The 19,770-nt window shown below is 34.8% G+C and overlaps 7 protein-coding genes across 9 annotated transcripts; 4 read left to right on the forward strand and 3 right to left on the reverse strand.

Moving 5' to 3' along the window:
- Positions 1–11: 11 nt before the first annotated feature.
- Positions 12–1,931, reverse strand: LOC123988396 (metalloendopeptidase OMA1, mitochondrial-like). The gene is made up of 7 exons (XM_046288355.1): positions 1,427–1,931; positions 1,225–1,361; positions 978–1,160; positions 788–895; positions 516–713; positions 263–445; positions 12–186 (listed from the first exon to the last, which is right to left on the reverse strand). Exons 1-7 carry the CDS (start codon positions 1,734–1,736, stop codon positions 79–81), a joined length of 1,227 nt encoding a protein of 408 aa, XP_046144311.1. The 5' UTR covers positions 1,737–1,931; the 3' UTR covers positions 12–78.
- Positions 1,932–5,819: 3,888 nt separating this feature from the next.
- Positions 5,820–7,129, reverse strand: LOC114880292 (probable oligoribonuclease). 3 transcript variants are annotated; one of them, XM_029196155.2, is made up of 6 exons: positions 7,000–7,129; positions 6,818–6,860; positions 6,609–6,668; positions 6,377–6,538; positions 6,074–6,294; positions 5,820–5,993 (listed from the first exon to the last, which is right to left on the reverse strand). In XM_029196155.2, exons 2-6 carry the CDS (start codon positions 6,848–6,850, stop codon positions 5,861–5,863), a joined length of 609 nt encoding a protein of 202 aa, XP_029051988.1. In that variant the 5' UTR covers positions 6,851–6,860; positions 7,000–7,129; the 3' UTR covers positions 5,820–5,860. The 3 variants fall into 3 exon arrangements, with proteins under 3 accessions (XP_029051988.1, XP_046144523.1, XP_029051989.1); XM_046288567.1 differs by having other exon boundaries at positions 6,744–6,860; positions 7,000–7,126; XM_029196156.2 differs by lacking the exon at positions 6,818–6,860 and having other exon boundaries at positions 7,000–7,126.
- Positions 7,130–8,438: 1,309 nt separating this feature from the next.
- Positions 8,439–11,285, forward strand: LOC114880290 (serine proteinase stubble-like). The gene is made up of 8 exons (XM_029196153.2): positions 8,439–8,674; positions 8,797–9,144; positions 9,232–9,461; positions 9,547–9,707; positions 10,113–10,219; positions 10,294–10,632; positions 10,739–10,968; positions 11,046–11,285. The coding sequence occupies exons 1-8, from the start codon at positions 8,467–8,469 to the stop codon at positions 11,211–11,213; spliced, it is 1,791 nt and encodes a 596-aa protein (XP_029051986.2). The 5' UTR covers positions 8,439–8,466; the 3' UTR covers positions 11,214–11,285.
- A 463-nt stretch (positions 11,286–11,748) lies between these two features.
- Positions 11,749–12,255, forward strand: LOC114880295 (histone H4). Its single transcript, XM_029196160.2, has one exon. The coding sequence runs from the start codon at positions 11,876–11,878 to the stop codon at positions 12,185–12,187; it is 312 nt and encodes a 103-aa protein (XP_029051993.1). The 5' UTR covers positions 11,749–11,875; the 3' UTR covers positions 12,188–12,255.
- LOC114880294 (histone H2B.3-like) lies at positions 12,243–13,205 on the forward strand. The gene has a single exon (XM_029196158.2). It carries the CDS (start codon positions 12,770–12,772, stop codon positions 13,139–13,141), a length of 372 nt encoding a protein of 123 aa, XP_029051991.1. The 5' UTR covers positions 12,243–12,769; the 3' UTR covers positions 13,142–13,205.
- Positions 13,206–13,554: 349 nt separating this feature from the next.
- On the reverse strand, positions 13,555–14,425 carry LOC114880291 (histone H1-like). Its single transcript, XM_029196154.2, has one exon. It carries the CDS (start codon positions 14,325–14,327, stop codon positions 13,605–13,607), a length of 723 nt encoding a protein of 240 aa, XP_029051987.1. The 5' UTR covers positions 14,328–14,425; the 3' UTR covers positions 13,555–13,604.
- Positions 14,426–15,869: 1,444 nt separating this feature from the next.
- LOC114880289 (integral membrane protein GPR180) lies at positions 15,870–19,767 on the forward strand. Its single transcript, XM_029196152.2, has 5 exons — positions 15,870–17,075; positions 17,147–17,654; positions 17,723–17,860; positions 17,977–18,232; positions 18,314–19,767. Exons 1-5 carry the CDS (start codon positions 16,699–16,701, stop codon positions 18,502–18,504), a joined length of 1,470 nt encoding a protein of 489 aa, XP_029051985.1. The 5' UTR covers positions 15,870–16,698; the 3' UTR covers positions 18,505–19,767.
- The last annotated feature ends 3 nt before the right edge of the window (positions 19,768–19,770 follow it).

Here is a 19,770-nt window from a genome sequence, read left to right on the forward strand (position 1 = left end):
TCGATTCATTGTTACGTTATAGACGTATAAATGTATAGTTTTATTATTCTTGATTTATGCGTACAAAAAAACATGAGTTTACAAATGTATTTTGAGAGAACCGAGATCGGTCTTCAACTCATCTTCGAGATCTCTTAGAAGCTGAGGAAGTTTATTTCTCGGATCCTCGTCTGGTAATTCTGGACACTAAAATATATCATAATTGATTGATTTTTCATGTAATGTACAAGGTTTATAAACACAATAATTGAAAATTATTTACCTCTGCTTGAAATCGTAATTGCAAAGCTCTCGGTAGCTCATCGCTTATTCTCTTTATCCTCTCTTCTATAGAAGGGTGTATGTTGAAAAATGGTATTTCAAATAATTGGCCATGACTAATCACATCTCTGTATTTTTTCATAAGTTCCCAAAATACCAAAATTTCTCTCAAATCAATGCAACTCTGAAAACAGAAGAAACATTTTCATTATTGGAATATAAAAATTTAAGATATACATACATGTATTACATACTTTTGCAGATAATTCAACTCCTATTTTGTCAGCTTCAATTTCGCAGCGTCGTTTGTACCAACAAAAGATACTCATAGAAAATATATAGACAAGCATAGAGAATGTTACTGCATTCCACAATGGATAAAGTGCAAAAAGTATGAACCAAATCGCATCAACTGTAAGATTTCTTACCAATTCATAGGACAATGCTTCTAACTGGAAAGTAATTAAAAAATTAAACAGCGATTACAGCTAATAATCACATAGCACGTAATATGACGATAACTTACCGGATGTAGAAGCATTTGATGCGCCATTTCATGAGCTAAATTAAATGTTAACTGATCATCATTTTTAATGAATTTGAAGATATCAGAGAAAACAATAATGTTTCCATCCTTAAACATTTAAAATAACATATTATCCTTGTCACAGTATGATTTCAATTTGATCATAAAGATAAAACACCAGTTTACATACTGATAAAACCATAATAGTAGGAACTGATATCAGATCAAACATACGATTAGCTATAGTAATATTCCAATTAGTATGTTTAAATATATCTCTGTTAGCCCTTGCCAGATTCTTCATTACTTTTTTGATTCTCGGATACATAGGATTACTTAAAGGTACTACATTATCCTTGGAACGTACTATCAACTACAAAAAATCACAATTAAATGAATTATTTCAACATATACATATATTTGATAGGAATGCATACCTTAAAAAGCATATTAGCCTGTTGAGCTTGTTGTGCTTTGTTATATATTACAAAACGTGGACTGTTTACTATTGGATCTCTCTTAACAAATGTTGAACAGTAAGCAATGATAATTAAAGATAGTACAACCAAAGAACCTAGAAATTAAATATAAAGTAATTCTCGTATTGTTTTAAAGACTGACGGATCATAAATAATCTACCATGAATTATGTGCCGTCTATTCTTATACCATTTTAAAATTTCTTCTTGTTGCATCGGAGTTTTCCTCAACCACCAACCTCTAACATAACATCCAGATACCATTGATGCAATACTTAGGGCTAAAAGTCCAGAGGATTGCATTTTTGGTGTAGTATGAAAATTTGATGTTTTAAGTTTCATATTATGCGATTGTTTCTCAGGTTTTTTACATTGAGAAAGAAAATGTTTTGAAAGAACGCTATTTGAAAAATTTCTTGTAGCATATATTTGAGTTCTATTAGTTATAAGTTTAAAGCATATGGGATACATGATTTATACAATACTTATGAATAACTTTATACAATATTTATTATACTGTTTATACTCTATACTATATTCCAAATATTAGCAAACAATGAGTTTATTCTCCGAATGAGTTTAATCAATAAGCTAAGAAGATAAATACAGCAAATCCTTCCTTTCAATACCGCGGAAACATGTCTGTGAGCGACGCCATAATGTCGATATGCAAAGAGCGTCGGCGGTGATTTGGGGTCTCCGACACCCCGCGATGATAGGTCGATGTCCAGAGAGCGTCGCCAGCGATTCGGGGTCCCTGATACCCCGGATGCCATAATATCGGTATACAAAGAGTGTCACCCGTGATTTGGGGTCTCAGACACCCCAAGACGATAGGTCGGTGTCCAGCGAGCGTCACCGGCGATACGAGGTCCCTGATACCCCAGCATCGAATCAGGTCGTATCCATCACTATCTTAAACAAATGTTGCACGATTTGTTCGTTTTTCGTTCTTATATTTCGCTACATCCGGTCAAACCCATCACTATCCCGAACAACGGAGTTCCACGATTTGTTCGTTTTCCGTTCTTATATTTCGCTACTTGCTGCGGGGTCCCTGACACCCCAGGTAGCATAATATCGGTGTCACCGGTACCTCGGGGTCTCAGAAACCCCGAATACCGTAGTGACGGTAAGCAAAGAGTGTCACTGGTGGTTCGGGGTCCCTGGCACCCCGGATGCTATATTATTAATATGCAAAGGTAGTCACCGGTGTATCGGGGTCCTTAATACCCCTATATGCTATCGTGTCGGTATGCAGAGATAGTCACTTGTGCCTCGGGGTCCCTGACACCCCAGATGCAATATTATCGGTATGCAAGATTAGTTACCGGTGTTTCGGGGTCCGTAATACCCCAATATGATATCATGTCGGTATGCAGAGATAGTCGCTGGTGGTTCGGGGTCCCTGGCACCCCTGGATAATACCAGGTCCGTATGAAGAGGGCACAATCAGTATAATTTTTTTCCAGAATTTATTTAATTTACATCAATTATCTTTTTTTGCTTATTAAATAGGCTCATCGAAGGGGAACAACATTTATGATTATATCCCTCTTCTGCGTCTCAACCGAGGACCCCATTTATTTTACTTTTTCCTGTTATTGATATAATTTTATTCCTCATTATAGGCCACGGCCATCTCAGTATCCCTTACATCTCTGCAGTTTCCTTCCCAGCATTCCTTACATTCCTGCAACCCTTAAGTACCATTTTTTTTTTTTTTTTTTTTTTTTTAACGTGGTGGAAATCTTCAGAAAGACACCTTCAGCCCCCCTGGGGAGGGACCGGAGGTAGTGTGGGATTTTTACCCACTAAAACCACCACGGTGGCCTGCACTAGGGCTGTAAGGAGGGTCCTTTGACCCTCCGCCATGTGCCAAACTCCGCCGACATCGGAGGCCACACCCGATGCCGGCACTCCTTCGGCCGCGTGCAGTGGTGACCGGGGCCCCAGCCCCGGACCCCTGCGAAATTCCGTTACATCTCTCTAACCCATACATCCATGCATTCTTTTCATCCCAACATTCTTTTCACCTCTACATTCCTTACATCTCTTCATCCCTTACATCCCAACACTCCTTACATCGCTACATCCCTTACATCCCCACATTCTTTTCATCCGTACATTCCTTACATCGCTTCATCCCTCACGCCCCTACATTCTTTTCATTCCTACATTTGTTATATCGCTCCATCCCTTACATCTCTACATTCTTTTCATCCCTACATTCCTTTCATCAATACATTCCTTATAATAAATATATTACAAAGACTGCATCGAAGAATGGTAAGTAAAGATAAGTAAAGGTAAGTTAGTTTTTCGCCACAAATTTTGCAAAATTTGGTTCCTTTTTTCGCCACCAGAGGGCGCTGATTCGACATCGAAATTTTAGTTCACATTTTTGCCGCTAGAGGGCCAAAAATGCAGCATGATTTAGTTACTTTTTCCAAATCCAGAGGGCGCTGATTCGACATCGAAATTTTAGTTCGCATTTTTGCCGCTAGAGGGCCAAAAATTGAGCATGATTTAGTTCCTTTTTCCAAATCCAGAGGGCGCTGATTCGACATCGAAATTTTAGTTCGCATTTTTGCCGCTAGAGGGCCAAAAATTGAGCATGATTTAGTTCCTTTTTCCAAATCCAGAGGGCGCTGATTCGACATCGAAATTTTAGTTCGCATTTTTGCCGCTAGAGGGCCAAAAATTGAGCATGATTTAGTTCCTTTTTCCAAATCCAGAGGGCGCTGATTCGACATCGAAATTTTAGTTCACATGTTTGCCGCTAGATGGCCAAAAATTGAGCATGATTTAGTTCCTTTTTTCAAATCCAGAGGGCGCTGATTCGGCATTTGAAATTAATCGAGCAAACATAAAAGTGCTCCAATTTGAAAACTAATTAGGTCATCATCAAGAGTGGTCAATTCTGTCTTTCTTCGTGGAGGTTCTTTATGAAAAAACTACTGCGCAGCCCTAGCTCTTACCGTTACCTACTGCGCAGCTGGTCAAGGTTTGCGCGGGAAAATCGCGAATCCCGGATAGCAAATTTTCGAGCAAACTTAAAAGTGCTCCAATTTGAAAATTAATTAGGTCATCATCAAGAGTGGTCAATTCTGTCTTTCTTCGTGGAGGTTCTTTATGAAAAAACTACTGCGCAGCCCTAGCTCTTACCGTTACCTACTGCGCAGCTGGTCAAGGTTTGCGCGGGATAATCGCGAATCCCGGATAGCAAATTTTCGAGCAAACTTAAAAGTGCTCCAATTTGAAAATTAATTAGGTCATCATCAAGAGTGGTCAATTCTGTCTTTCTTCGTGGAGGTTCTTTATGAAAAAACTACTGCGCAGCCCTAGCTCTTACCGTTACCTACTGCGCAGCTGGTCAAGGTTTGCGCGGGAAAATCGCGAATCCCGGATAGCACATTTTTGGGAAAACTTAAAAGTGCTCCAATTTGAAAATTAATTAGGTCATCATCAAGAGTGGTCAATTCTGTCTTTCTTCGTGGAGGTTCTTTATGAAAAAACTACTGCGCAGCCCTAGCTCTTACCGTTACCTACTGCGCAGCTGGTCAAGGTTTGCGCGGGATAATCGCGAATCCCGGATAGCACATTTTCGAGAAAACTTAAAAGTGCTCCAATTTGAAAATTAATTAGGTCATCATCAAGAGTGGTCAATTCTGTCTTTCTTCGTGGAGGTTCTTTATGAAAAAACTACTGCGCAGCCCTAGCTCTTACCGTTACCTACTGCGCAGCTGGTCAAGGTTCCGCTCCGGGGTCCTTGAAACCCCAAATGAAATGAGCTCGGTACGCAAAACGAGTCGACGGGGTCCTTGAAACCCCAACTGAAATTAGCACGGTACGCAATAAGAGTCTAGGGGTCCTTGAAACCCCTAAATTATATTAGGTCGGTACGCATAGAGTTGCCGGGGTCCCTAACACCCCTATCTGTGGGGTGATGGTAATGTAGAACTTCTGTCGGTAAATGCGTATTCTGCTTTCCTTCACCACACTTCATGTATTAGATTGACAAGGACAATTGCCATTCAGGACAATTGAATAAAAGTTAAATAAACAATTTGAAATCGAACGCCGGAAACGGAAACGCGTAGTAACGCCACAAATCCATCGGCCATTGCGTCATCTATACAAAAGCGGCGCAAACTATTCGTTAACTTACCGACTGCCGAAGGGTCGATTACCGACTGTCGAAAGTTCAGTCGATAAGTTGGTAATTTGTTGACTAGTTTCCGCCGCTTTTGCATAGATGGCGCTGTATTCGAACTTTAAAAATACTTGATTCTAGGCTGTCTTCTCAAAATATAAGTTTGTCAAATAATTATTCTAATAGTTTTTCGGTCTGTTGCTGATTTTTATGCGTGCACTTAAAAACATACATAACATACGTACTCTAAGTTACATGATTATATTTTGTAAAACATGAGATTTAGAATAAAATTAAGATTCATCATATTTCTTAGTAAAAAGACGATGAAACCAAGTACTGTAAATTTTTCTACTTTAAGAGGACGTTATAGAAGAAAAAAGAAAAATGCTAATAAGAACTTTGATTTTCTTATATTTTAATAATGAAATATATTTGATCAAGATAGTTCAGTTATAAATAATTTGTCTTTGTAATATTGTAGTTCTTGTATACTTTCCTTGATATCCATTTTAGCTCTGTGACATAACTTCTTTCTAGGTGAATTTATATAAGTTACTGGATTCCATCGGCTAAAATGCATTTCAGATTTCTAAATATAATTATTAATATATTACTTATTAAACTGTATAACTATTAAAAATGCAAATACCTGGCAAGTTCTTTAACTGAACTAACATCAATAATTCGATAATGTAAATAATTATTAACCAATGGCATTAATTTACACAAAAAAATACGATCTATGTAAACCGTGTTCCCAGCTAATGGACAAATTCCTTTCGGAACATGATTACTTAAAAAATTAAATAACATTTGCTCTGCTTCTTTTAAACTAACTTGACTAGATTTGGATTCTTTTATTAAACCTGTCTGTAAACATATACGTATAGTTTATTAGTTAAAATATGAATTATTGTGAAGTAACTACTTTATTAGAAAATAATTTATTTACTTGAGTATGGTGTTTGATACACCACTGATCCATTGTTTCTAAAACAGTATCCGGTTGATGAATTACCACGTTAAACTCTTTACTCGCTATGTTCAAATCCTTATCCGTTATGATACAAGCAATTTCTATAATTGTATCTTTTTCTATGTCCAAACCAGATAACTAAAACTTACATGTTTAATATATAATACATTACAGATATTTAAGAAAATTAAAAATGTATTATGCATACTTCCAAGTCTATCCATACAATGCAGTTACTGTTTTTCGATGTCATCTTTTCACTTAAGACCTGCAAAATTACATTGCTTTTAAAATTATCAAAGAAATTGAACAAAAATAAAATAAAATAAAATAAAATACTTGCAACAAAATGTTTTAATGATAATAATATGATGCGTTTCTTATAGTAAGAAAATAAATCTTTAGTTTAAATATAACCTCTTTTGAAGCTGGTTGTGAAATTTGTTCCATCTTACGTAAACTAAATATATTATTGAATCAATAATAGTAATAAAAATAATTGTGTATTAATATATAATGTCACTTTTGTTAAATATTTTAGTAATAAAAACGACTATATAAACTGAAATATTGTATGCAGGTCAATTTCAGAATCTCACCCAGCCTCAAAGTCGTCAACGTCAGCAAAGTTTGACACGTTTCGTTTTCTCTAACGTACTCTAATGAAATACATACATATACATTGTATGTATATTACATATATGTATACATAGATGACCAAGGTTAAAGATTACTCGAGGAAACCTACACATATACTATATATAGAAAGGTAGCGCGTGATATGATTTTAATAAAATTCAATTGAGTAAATTGTAGTTGTTATAGATATGTAAATTGGAAAGTGACTACTATTAAAATGTAGTTTGAAATTTAAATCTTGGATACTTTACTTGTACCACGAGATGGAGAATTGTTAGAAATCAATTCAAAAAGAACTTATTATTTTAACATGTAATATAACATTAAGAAAAAACATTTTTTATCATGAACAGAGAACAGAATTGATTTTTCGAAGTAGACATTTGTTGGCCCTGAGAAGGGCCGATTTATAAGTACTTGAACATAAGCTTAAGCTCTCTCTCCTCTAATTCTACGTGCCAATTGAATATCTTTTGGCATAATAGTAACTCTTTTTGCATGGATAGCACAAAGTTTGGTATTTTCGAATAGACCAACCGCTTTACCGCCAGTGGATTTTCGGGCAGTTTGTTTTGTGCGAGCCATTACACATAGATATATGTATTTATTTCTAATACATAGATTTATTTCTTCTCAAATGAAAAGTTGTCCAACAACACTGACTCAAAGTTCAGCAAATGCGTTCAGACTCCCTCTCGCGCTCCTTATATGCCCTGAAAGATGCTAACTTTAGACATCTGATTGGTGCCTGTATCAGTAGTGGGGAGAAGCATTTTTGCTACAGATTGGTGCACTAGAAACGTGGAAGGGTAGGGGCGAGCTATCTAATTGTATCATATATGTAACGGTTTAAAAAAAAAGTGATGTCGTTCGATGATGAACGAATAGAATAATTCTATATTTAAAGGAATTCTAAATGAATGATTAAAATTCCTTTAAACTTTGAATTGACAGTTTAAGAAGCAAACATTTGAAATTTCAAAACAAACTTTCTTTGGTGCTTTAACATTTTTTTCCCATTTTTCTACATCTTAAAATTTAGAGCATTCATTGTATTATAGAGTCAATATCCATAAAAGTAGTTAATAAAAGAAACGTCGTAGTATTGAAAAGGCATTGAAAAGAGAAAAGGGAAAAGGGACAAGCGAAGATGAACCCGTTGGGGTTAGGGGTGGGTTTATCTTTTCAACGAATTAAATATCTACATATGTATAAGCAGCTAGGTCGAACGATTTTGTGTAGATTTTCAAACTTTCCAAAATAACCTTGGGACCTTTCATACCTTTCATACCTTTCATACCTTTCCGGAAGAGGGCTGCTATTGTTATTCTTTTAAAAGTAAGGGTAAATAAACAAAGTGAATGTATTTACATACATATGTAGAATATATAAGGAAGAGCGGTGGATAGATTTTGTACAGTTTAGCAATGATTTCGTCAAGCGTTACGTCGTCGTCGTCGTCGTCGTCGTCGTCGTCGGCTTCCTTTCTCATCGTTATTCTAACGTTGAGCTGCAATGTTATTTGTAGTAATTCGAGTAGTTGGTTAAATTCGTTGGAAAAGATGGAGAAAAGCAATCGTTTGCTCACTCGTGACCATACTTACTTTAATATTGACAATTTTTCTACAACGGAAGGTATAATATATATGTATAGACTATAATTATAATTGATTGAATAAAAATTGTTGAGCACATTTTCCATAATATTACATAAAATAGATAATAAGTAAGTAAGTACTTATGTTGCTGCGATACAGATGAACTGGACACAGAGAGAATCGTTGGTGGAAAGTATGCGAGGAAAAATCAGTTTCCGTTTATGGCTGCAGTGCATCGAATGATGGGCAAAGGTATGGTTTCGCAGTGCGGTGGAACCATCATTTCTCCGAGATGGGTATTGACGGCGGGTCATTGCGTAGCATCCAAGCCTCCTTCACAATTCCTTGTCGTTTTCGGGGTAATCGATAAGAGTGGTATGGGATATAATTACTATCATGGACCTGGTTTATCAATGATGACGAAGAAAGTAGTTGTTCACCCTGGTTACAAACCATCCGTAAACGACATTGGTTTATTGTACATGCCACGTAATATACCATTCTCAGGTATGTACTCGTATGTATATGTGAATTGTCTTTCCTTAGTTAGATGAAAAATAACAGTACTAACAATAAACGATGTCGTTTTTACAGAAAACATTCAACCTATTCAACTAGCTGGTCATAACGACATCAGAGAAACTTTTGCCAATAGGATGGCTATTGTTATCGGATGGGGAAAAGATAGATCTACTGGAACAGGAACAAAAAGATTAAAGTACGCCAGCTTACCGATCATTTCGAACTCTGAGTGTAGTTCATTTTGGGGTATAACGTACAAACACGTGTGCACGGCAGCAAATTATGGACAAGATGCTTGCCAGGTAAAAAAGAAACATTACTAATCTACAGTAGATAGATAGATAGATAGATATTTATTTAGCTACATAAATGTAACAAATTTTTTAGGGCGATAGCGGAGGTCCTCTGATCGTATTTGAAAATGGCGTTCCTCTTCAAGTTGGAATCGTCAGCTACGGAGACGTAAATTGTCCTAGCAACAAACCCGGCGTTTTTTCCAGGTGCACCGGTTACATCGATTGGATTTCATCTGCAACAGGACGTCATTTTTAAACGAATCTTTTCATATGTACATATGTATTACGATGATAACTATGTAATGTAATATAATACAATACAATATAATACAATACAATATAACGAAATATAACAAAGCCGATTATTTGATCTTTTCAAAAAATTCTATCCCCAAAAACGAGGCGAGGCGAGGCGAGGCGAGGCGAGGCGACGCGACACAACGATGCGTTCTTGCTAAACTTAATAATGCTGTTATCAAGTTTTTAACCGTTTCGTAGAAGGTAAATTAGAAAGTTTGGAATCCGATAAACATATACCTTCGGGTAATTTTCAAAAATATGGGAAATACGATAAATACTCGGGAAACGTTGACACTTTGAACAGTCCGCGATGAATTGTCTACTAGTGTCCGTCGTCTTTTTGTTGTTTCGTCACAGTGTTTGCGATTCTATAGAAGAAAATAATGTATTTAACATCTCTTTCATCAATCAAGATTCTGAACCGAATATTCAGAATCTCGAACAACAATTGTCGACGGATCCCCGTAAGTACTACTATTTTATTTCAATGCAAGTCCGTTATTGATTCTTTTTTTTTTCTCCCGTTTCGACGGAGTAGACGATACAGACAAAATAGCAGGTGGTTATTACGCCGAAGACGAACAATTTCCTTTTATGGCGGTTGTTCATCGATTGTTACCTCATGGAGCAGTCTCTCAGTGTGGAGGTACTGTGATTTCAAGACGATGGGTCTTAACGGCAGGACATTGCGTAGCCAATTTACCGCATCGATTTCTCGTCGTTTTTGGCGTTATCAATAAATCAGGCATAGGATACAATTTTAATTACGGTCCTGGCGTCTCGATGATAACAAGGCACGCCGTCACGCATCCACGATATTATCATAATATCAACGACATTGGATTGTTATACATGCCACAAAATATACCTTATACTGGTATGTATTTAACCCTTCCGCAATTACATTACAGTTTCATGCGGACCCTTAAAAAAAAAAATTTAGTCTAAGTAAGTAAGTACTTAGCCGACTGTCATGCTCGTAGAAAAAATTCAACCGATACGACTAGCCGGTTACAACGAGGAAGGACAATCGTTCGCAGACTTGAATGCCTACGTGATAGGATGGGGAAAAGATCAGCAGAATAGCGCAGGTACAAAAGCTTTAAAATACGCTATATTGCCTGTACTCAGCAACGATGAATGCAGTCGGTATTGGCATATAGATGACAGGAATATATGTACAGCAAATGACTTTGGACAAAATGCCTGCCAGGTAGGCATACAAATCTTTTCTCTATTTTCATTCCAACTACCTAATCTTTACATATGTACATATTACGCGGCGGACAGGGTGACAGCGGCGGTCCTCTTATTATAATGAAGAAAAACAACAGACCGCTTCAAGTTGGCATCGTAAGCTTTGGCGACGGTATTTGTCCAAGCGAAAGACCGGCTGTTTTCACAAGAGTGTCAACGTTTATACCATGGATTGAACGCGTCACCGGAATCCGTTATTGAGTTGCGACAACTCAACTGGTTCATATCGGACATATCGATTCGACATTTTTATATCTTTACATATGCATGTAATACCCCTTTATTACCCCCTGACACGTTTTTATATAAAATAAATAATAATATTTCTTATATGTAAACCAGAGCTATACCTTGAAAACCTTGTGGCTCCTAGAAGAGCCGTTTTGTATCACCTTTCTTCTTCTACTGGTTAAACTTATTTTCTCTGCTGCAAATTTTCAGCAATTTCTCGAACAAGTTTTTCAAATGATTTTTTAGGTATAAGTAATTTTGTCTTTTTTTTTTGGTAACGACGTATTTCTCGGATAGCTTTGTCTTCACTCTTATGTTTCCTTGTTTCTTTCATTTTATTGTATTGATTTATGCGTGACATCTTAACTCGACAAACGAACCTTCTCTTTCTTAATAACACAGATCAGGGAATGCGCTTCTATATGTAACCTCGGCTGAGACTTCTCATTGGTCGGTGGCGGCATGGTGGGGATGCAGCTGCGTGCGTCTTCTCCATCTATAAAAGCAAAAATTTCAGAATTCAGACATCAAACACCTCATCGTTTATCGTGTACAGTCACGTTATAATATATTCATTCGATTCATTTGATTCATTTGATTCATTTGATTCATTTGATTCATTTGATTAGAAAATGACTGGTCGCGGTAAAGGAGGCAAGGGATTGGGAAAAGGAGGTGCGAAGCGTCACAGGAAGGTACTTCGTGATAATATCCAGGGTATCACGAAACCTGCTATTCGTCGTTTGGCTCGTCGTGGCGGTGTTAAGCGTATATCTGGACTGATTTACGAGGAGACTCGGGGTGTATTGAAAGTTTTCCTGGAAAACGTCATTCGCGATGCAGTTACATACACTGAACACGCTAAACGGAAGACTGTCACAGCTATGGATGTCGTTTACGCTTTAAAGAGACAAGGCCGCACGCTTTACGGTTTTGGAGGTTAAGAAGGAAAAATCTCTACTTCGACATGCGATCATCGACGATCGCTAAAAAGAAAACGGCCCTTTTCAGGGCCACAATTTATTTCAACAACGGACACTTTCGTTTAATCCTTTTTTATCACCAAGTTCTTTCTAAACGCTAAAATGTATTCTATTGTAAAGCATCACAGCTGCCAAATAAACTGGAGGAACACCAGTATCGACACGTTTTCAGAGTAATTTCCATTTCACGTTTAGAGGAATTCGACCAACAGGAAATTTTAACATCTTATGAACTGACTTGGATGTTTCAAGCACGACAAAATTTTCTACCAAAGTTTCCTTTACGATTAAGATTCGAAGGCCCTGTTTTAAATATGTATATATCTACATTTATTTATTTATATAAATATATAGATACGATTAAACGGCAGCACACCTGCACCAATCGCAGTGTTTCTTCCCCCCTCCCTCTGCGTTGTGCCGATTTTGATTGGTGCGCTTCGTGCTATTCCGTTTTCTAATAAAGGCACTGAGAAAGAAATACACTGCATTCACCATCAACGCTTAGTTTTGTGCTAAATTCTCTTGTGGTATATTGTCGTTATGCCGCCAAAAATTAGTGGGAAAGCAGTGAAAAAAGCCGGCAAGGCTCAGAAGAATATTAGTAAAGTTGAGAAAAAGAAGAATCGTAGAAGGAAGGAGAGCTACGGTATTTACATTTACAAAGTTCTGAAACAAGTTCATCCAGATACTGGTATCTCCGGTAAAGCCATGAGCATTATGAATAGTTTTGTGAATGATGTATTTGAACGTATTGCGGCTGAAGCATCTCGTCTGGCTCATTATAACAAACGATCGACGATTACATCTCGAGAAATTCAAACTGCTGTACGTTTGCTACTTCCTGGCGAGTTGGCGAAACACGCTGTGAGTGAAGGAACCAAAGCTGTTACGAAATACACCAGCTCAAAGTGAACGAACGCTATTCCATTGACTGCTATATGTATATCATTCTATTGACCGGCCCTTTTCAGGGCTACAAATGTCTAACACGTGAAAGTGCCTCGTTTTTATATCTTTACATTCGCTCATTTTCAAATATCCTGCTAATACAGTACTTATGCATAGTACATTTCACGGTTAAATAATATAAACGGTTTTCCCTATGTATGTGTATATGTGTATATGTGTATATGTTATCGCTTCAAATTATTAGATAGAATTAAATTTTTGTTAAATACTTACAGTCTAATATACATATACATATGTATATATGTATATACATATATCATTTAGATTACGTTTGATTACTGCTGCTATCTTATAAAAATAAGAATTGATATTGTCAGAATTATCAAAATTGTTCTTCGCATAAAAAAATCTGTGGCCCTGAAAAGGGCCATTTGGTTTAATAAGTGTATTTACGAAAATGTTTTAATTATTTCTTGGCTGCAGATTTAGCTGCTTTGGAAGTAACAGCTTTCTTTGGCCTCGGCGTTTTCGTTTTTGCTGCGGGTGCCTTAGTCGTCTTCTTACTCTTAGACTTGGTCTTGCTCTCAGCTACAGGTTTGACTTTTTCGGTTTTCTCAACCTTTTCAGCTTTAACAAGAGCCTTCTTAGCAGTTGCTGCCGATTTCTTGGCGGTTTCAGTCTTCTTTACGGGGTTAGTTTTCTTTGACGCCACGACCGCGACGGGTTGTTTTCGTATCGGCGTTGTCTTCTTCTCTACAGATTTCTTTGCTTTCTTTTTCTGTTCGGCTACTTTCACTGGTTTTTCAACTGTCGTCTTAGATTCTGAGCCCTTGCTTACAGACAACTTGAACGATCCAGAAGCACCTTTACCTTTCGTCTGAATAACAGCGCCAGAAGTAACAGCAGACTTCAAATATTTCTTGATGTAAGGTGCGAACTTTTCTCCATCAACTTTGTACGTTGATGCGATATACTTTTTGATAGCTTGAAGAGACGATCCCTTACGATCTTTCAACTCCTTAATGGCGGCCTTTACCATTTCTGAAGTCGGTGGATGCCAAACTTTTGATCGTTGTGATTTCACAGAATTTGTTTTTGACGTCTTTTTCGCTGGACTAGTATTGCTATCTGTATTCTCTATAGAAGTATTCCCACTAATTTTTTCCTCCATTGCGACTCTTGAAGACATCTTTATCCAAAATGAAAAACCGTTGAAACCGTTACACTGGGAATGTAATGTCGGTACTCTGTACCGACGCGCCAATACGTCTTTATTATATGATGCAAGAACGGACCGCGAAGAGAGACCTACTGAATATGTTGAACGATGGGTTCTCTAAAAACGGTAAAGCAGCATACGATCGGTTCATTTCAGACGTGATTTCTCAAAAGGAAAATGAAGACCGAAAAGCCACAAGTACACAAATAAATAGCCTTGTGTATCTAATTTTATTTAGTAGCATTCATATCGCGATAAATATCACTGACTTTCGTACACGGCACGATTTTCTAACTAGTGTCTCTTCACAGAAGCGGTATAGCTTGCAAAAAATAGCAAAAATTGTTGATTTATTATAAAGTCAGCTTCAAATTTTACTTGTGAATGGTGCTAGTAGAAGTGTTGTTGCAAATTGTCAAACATATTCTACGGAAATTCAACTTATACTTTTGAAAATTGAAATTTAGAACAGGCACTGCCGGAATACTGTACATACATACATAGATGTTTAGCGAATGCACGACTTAACCAGTCTTGGTATTTTATAACTCAACGATACATAAAATAACATTGACATGATCTTTTAAATTGTTCAATTATAAAATAAGAACATAAAATACGAATAGAACGGCTAAAATACTTAGAAAATAACATCAAATATGATTAATTTAATGCGTTTATTTCGAACGTAGAACGTTGAAAGTCATAACCTCCTCGTCGTGTAATAATAAAACGAAATATTTAATATCAATTATGTAATATTGGACCCAGTTTACGTTGCATTTCGTTGAAATGAAATGTATTTTAATATGATTGTTAATATGATTATAATAATCACATTGTAGCACGAATTCGCTATGAATTGATTTCTATTTCGATAAGTAATCAATTTTAATGACCTTGCAAGCAATTTATCAGCTGTTAATAAAAGAACTACTTCTAACATAATATAATAGTATAAAACATATGGTATAGATACATATGTATGAAGATTGTATTATAAGATGGCAACTAAACATTTGGCTTTTCACGTAAAAATTGGGTGCGTCTTTTATTCCATGAAAATATCACATTTTACCAATATACACATTATAATCTGTGTGAATTTTATAATTATCCTAATGAAATTCATATGTACATATTGTACATTGTAATTCTTACTCTGAAATACGAAAAGTTATCGAAACGAAATACATAAATGGGGGAACAGCATGAAGATGATGCGATATTATGTATTGTAATTAAAAAATGAACATTGATTGATTGATTATAATGCCAACGTTACAATGATTCATAATATAAATTATTATCAAATGTTTAATCAAATATTATACCTAAATAACCAACTATTGGTACGAATTCACTCGTTGAACGAATAATAAAAGTACGAGTCGAACTTGTCCGAACTCGAATGAATGTAAGGGTGCTTAAACAGTTTAAAAAAGTAATAATATTTGTTATTTTTAGTTTTATTATTTTATTATTTTATTATTATCGCAGTATTATTTTACTATACAAATATTATTTTGCCCAATAAATTAAATAATGTATAATGAAACACTGTTCAAAAGAACCAATGCTACGTTGTTCAACTACTGTTTGTTCAATAAACTTATAGAATATCGATATTATTTCTTTTTGAATGTCCACTTTAAGGTTATGTCTATTGCAATTTCATTAAGCCTAGTTTTAAACAATTTCTTACATTTACCTTTTTAACATAATTTAATAATTAATTCACAATATTGTAAATGGTGTACCGATATTTATGACTTTTATTTCACTCGCATACCGTCTGATGATGAATTTATTATAAAATAAAAATACACATACCAACAAACATTTCTCTATTTTTTGCATCTTTTAATTGAAAGTTAGATTCAAATAAACAAAGGTTGATAGTGCGTTTAATCGAAGGTAATACATATAAGTTATATGTAAGTATTATTTCGACGAGAGCGCAAAAGTTTATGCGAACAGTACAATTGTAGTCATAAAAGATTTTGCTGTGACCGGTCTCTTTGGGTGGGGAAAATCAATAGGAAAACTGAGTTTAAATTACAAGTTTAAATTACATTAGTGTTTAGTTGATGAAATGCATGGTGATGTTTTTCAATACTTTACTGCGTATGTGAATAATGTGTCGACGCGTATGAAATCGTTATCATGACCCATTCGAAATGCGGTGCCTCTTGACACATAGAAAAATGTTACGGAACTTTGAGTGCGGCACGGTTATCTTAAACAGCTGTGTTCAGTAAAAGGAAGATGTTAAGAAATTGTGTAATTGATGCTTCTTGACATTTAACTTGAAAAACAATACATTAAGCTATCCTTAATAATGACGATATTTCGAAAAATTTTGCTAATTTCTTTCACTTTCTGTATTTTCCTACGAATGAATTATGTTGATACCACTCATATTTCGGGTACTTTTAATACAAAGGAGTTTTTTCGTTTCCTCATTAAATTTGGCTTTCAAAAGACTGATCGTCATCGACAGAAAGATTCGTACGGATATATTTTTGGCAACGTAACATCGAAAAGCAATTTTTCTGCGCCAATTACTTTGGCAGTTTTAGATCGAGGTCATTTTTTAGAATACTATGGTAATCGTACACTAAACAACAAAAGTACTGCGTGTACTTTCATGTTTAATACCCTAAATCAAACATCTTATGATGTGCATTGTAACGAAGAAGGTCAAGACTTTTTAAGGTATGCCATTTATTTATAATCATGCCTTGTAATATGCATGACAGAATTAATTTATTTCTTTCCTTAAAAAGGAGAGTACCTTGTCCAAAGGGTAAGTTATGTCCAGATGAAGATTCCATATGGAATATTGTAAAAGGATATCAATTTACTTACGTCATACAAGACTTTTGGCAGCCAAGGTTTTGGTACATGAGTTTAGTGGCATGTTATAGAAACACAACTACTTGTCAGTGGGAATATTATGATAAACAGGATGAATTAGAATATGATATTTGGCTAGTAAATGGCAATCCAAATACTAGTGGCCTAAATAGCCTGACGTATCAGTTTTCATACGATAGACAGAATACCATAGAATTATACTTGTTATTTTTTGTGTGTTATATTATACTTGTGCCACTACAGTTATATGCAGTAAGATTGCAAAAACATCCTGTAACTAGATTATTCACTGCTAGTTTACTATTAGAATTTATAGCAGTATGTTTAATCTTAACACATGTAGTAAAATTTGCCCTTGACGGAGTTGGCTATGAACAATTGGAAGTTGCTGGAGATATTTTTGATATTTTATCCAGAGTAAGTTATAGCAAATAAATTGATTTCTTTATTAAATATTTTTCTATGAGATTAAATTAATCTTTCAGACATCATTCATGTTATTGCTTCTCTTACTTGCCAAAGGATGGGCTGTAACAAGAATGGAACTGACATGGAAGCCATTGGTTTTTGCTATATGGCTTTGTTACGGAGTGGTCCACATTCTACTATATGTTTGGAACATGGTATAATTTTATTTGCATAACCTTGTATAAGAATTCTCATATTTTAACTAACTAAATAAATAAATAAATAAATAAATAAATAAATAAATAAATAAATAAATAAATAATGATTTCAGACAGAAGTTGATATCATTGAAGATATTGACGAGTACCAGACATGGCCAGGCTGGTTTATACTTTTATTTCGCAGTGCAATTATGATTTGGTTTTTATGCGAGCTTAGAAACACTATGACATATGAACATAATACTCAAAAATTGAATTTTCTTCTTCATTTTGGTGCATCTTCATTAGTTTGGTTCATTTATTTACCTATTATAGCGCTTATTGCTCTTCAAGTAAGCGCATTATGGAGGTTTAAACTTCTGTTGGGTAAGTATATATATTATAAAATTTAAATTAGGTATATATGAGATATAATTTATCATTCTCATATGTGTACTAACTTTATAGGCATTACATACTCTGCTGATTGTTTTGCATACTGTGTGATGGCACATTTACTTTGGCCAACACGAAGTGAACAATACTTTTTACTTGCACAAGGAGCAGATAACGGAGATGAACTTGATGAATTTAACGAAGCACCACATGTATTAAATAATTACGTAGAACCTCCGGAACTTACAAAAATAATCACTTAATACTATGTTAAAATACGAAAGGCAAAAGATTATACATACGAAGAGTCAAATTGATATTTGACTTGTGCTATGTTTGCAAAACTATAAAATTTTAGGGTTAATAATACTCTATTATATACTACTTGAGACTGATATATTCTGCGCACTCTGTAATTAGAAATATTAATAATTAAATTTACATATGTGATAGGAAGTCAATAATTAACTGAGAAAGAAATAAACTGGGTGAGTATGATATGAGTATCATTGAATAATTGTTTTTTAATTTAAAGAGAAAATAAATATATGATTTTGTTGTACAAATTGTTTAGATTTAAAGAGATACTGTTAATGAATATATAACTTTTATCCTATTGTACATAATAATGATAATCAGCTGTTAGGTACTCGGCGTGTAAGGGATTTTCTACAACATATATATTTACAGTATTATTACTGTAATGTAAGTTTTTGATTTTAGTTTACTCATGTCATACTCTTAAATCATATGCACAAAGCATCAACAATTGATTTAACCCTTAACACCATTTCCTTCACTGTTGATTACGTGCGAAAAAGCGAGTAACTTAATCGTAAAATTGTATTTAAGAATCTTTTAATCTTGTACTATATTGTATGCATTTTTATGATATCCCTCATTCTGTAGTTTGTAATTACATAACATTTCCTCTAAAAGGGAACTGTTCTAATGCAAATTTGACAAAGCATGAAAATAAAAATAAACTCGGTGAACTTTTTGTGCTGATTTTAATAAAATATGTTTGTATAGAAGCATGCATAATTGTAATATGTAAATCAAATCATGTTTTAATATACTATACATAAAACTCTTATAACAAATATTTGTTAGGCATTCATGATTTTTTCAGTATTATAATAACAAAGGGTCAGATATAAATATAAATTTTATATGTATTTTCATAACAGAAATTATTGAATTGAAATTGATTTAGTCTAAAAATTGTCTTTTACCTTTTTTTCTTCTAATAAATTAACTCGTATACTAATATATTAATATTTGATTTATGTGGGATAGCGATTCTTTGTGTCAAATTTATGTGTTTATAAACATTTTCTAAAAAATCTTTGCTCAACATTTATGATAAATTAAATATTACAGTAACAAAACACTTGTTTGGTACTTTGTAGACTCTGAAGATTATAAGCTGTACGAACATATATTGCAATTTTGATACAGTGTTTCTCTCATATTAATGTGTATAGAAAGTATGCCTGATTATAATAAAAAGCAGTAAAAATGTATTT

This window comes from Osmia bicornis, chromosome 13, assembly GCF_907164935.1.
Source record: "Osmia bicornis bicornis chromosome 13, iOsmBic2.1, whole genome shotgun sequence".
Lineage (NCBI taxonomy): Eukaryota > Metazoa > Arthropoda > Insecta > Hymenoptera > Megachilidae > Osmia > Osmia bicornis.

What these genes read in the sequence shown, in the direction of transcription:
- LOC123988396 (XM_046288355.1), bottom strand. Translation starts at nt 1,736, where the DNA reads ATGTATCCCATATGCTTTAAACTTATAACTAATAGAACTCAAATATAT. An exon ending in TAGACGGCACATAATTCATG is followed by an intron (nt 1,362 to 1,426) that starts GTAGATTATTTA and finishes TTTAATTTCTAG; the next exon opens with GTTCTTTGGTTGTACTATCT. An exon ending in AGGCTAATATGCTTTTTAAG is followed by an intron (nt 1,161 to 1,224) that starts GTATGCATTCCT and finishes GATTTTTTGTAG; the next exon opens with TTGATAGTACGTTCCAAGGA.
- LOC114880292 (XM_029196155.2), bottom strand. Translation starts at nt 6,850, where the DNA reads ATGGAACAAATTTCACAACCAGCTTCAAAAGAG. An exon ending in GTATCAAACACCATACTCAA is followed by an intron (nt 6,295 to 6,376) that starts GTAAATAAATTA and finishes ATATGTTTACAG; the next exon opens with ACAGGTTTAATAAAAGAATC. An exon ending in TCAGTTAAAGAACTTGCCAG is followed by an intron (nt 5,994 to 6,073) that starts GTATTTGCATTT and finishes AATGCATTTTAG; the next exon opens with CCGATGGAATCCAGTAACTT.
- LOC114880290 (XM_029196153.2), top strand. Translation starts at nt 8,467, where the DNA reads ATGATTTCGTCAAGCGTTACGTCGTCGTCGTCGTCGTCGTCGTCGTCG. An exon ending in ATGGACAAGATGCTTGCCAG is followed by an intron (nt 9,462 to 9,546) that starts GTAAAAAAGAAA and finishes CAAATTTTTTAG; the next exon opens with GGCGATAGCGGAGGTCCTCT. An exon ending in ACAATTGTCGACGGATCCCC is followed by an intron (nt 10,220 to 10,293) that starts GTAAGTACTACT and finishes TCGACGGAGTAG; the next exon opens with ACGATACAGACAAAATAGCA.
- LOC114880295 (XM_029196160.2), top strand. Translation starts at nt 11,876, where the DNA reads ATGACTGGTCGCGGTAAAGGAGGCAAGGGATTGGGAAAAGGAGGTGCG.
- LOC114880294 (XM_029196158.2), top strand. Translation starts at nt 12,770, where the DNA reads ATGCCGCCAAAAATTAGTGGGAAAGCAGTGAAAAAAGCCGGCAAGGCT.
- LOC114880291 (XM_029196154.2), bottom strand. Translation starts at nt 14,327, where the DNA reads ATGTCTTCAAGAGTCGCAATGGAGGAAAAAATTAGTGGGAATACTTCT.
- LOC114880289 (XM_029196152.2), top strand. Translation starts at nt 16,699, where the DNA reads ATGACGATATTTCGAAAAATTTTGCTAATTTCTTTCACTTTCTGTATT. An exon ending in GAAGGTCAAGACTTTTTAAG is followed by an intron (nt 17,076 to 17,146) that starts GTATGCCATTTA and finishes TTCCTTAAAAAG; the next exon opens with GAGAGTACCTTGTCCAAAGG. An exon ending in TACTATATGTTTGGAACATG is followed by an intron (nt 17,861 to 17,976) that starts GTATAATTTTAT and finishes TAATGATTTCAG; the next exon opens with ACAGAAGTTGATATCATTGA.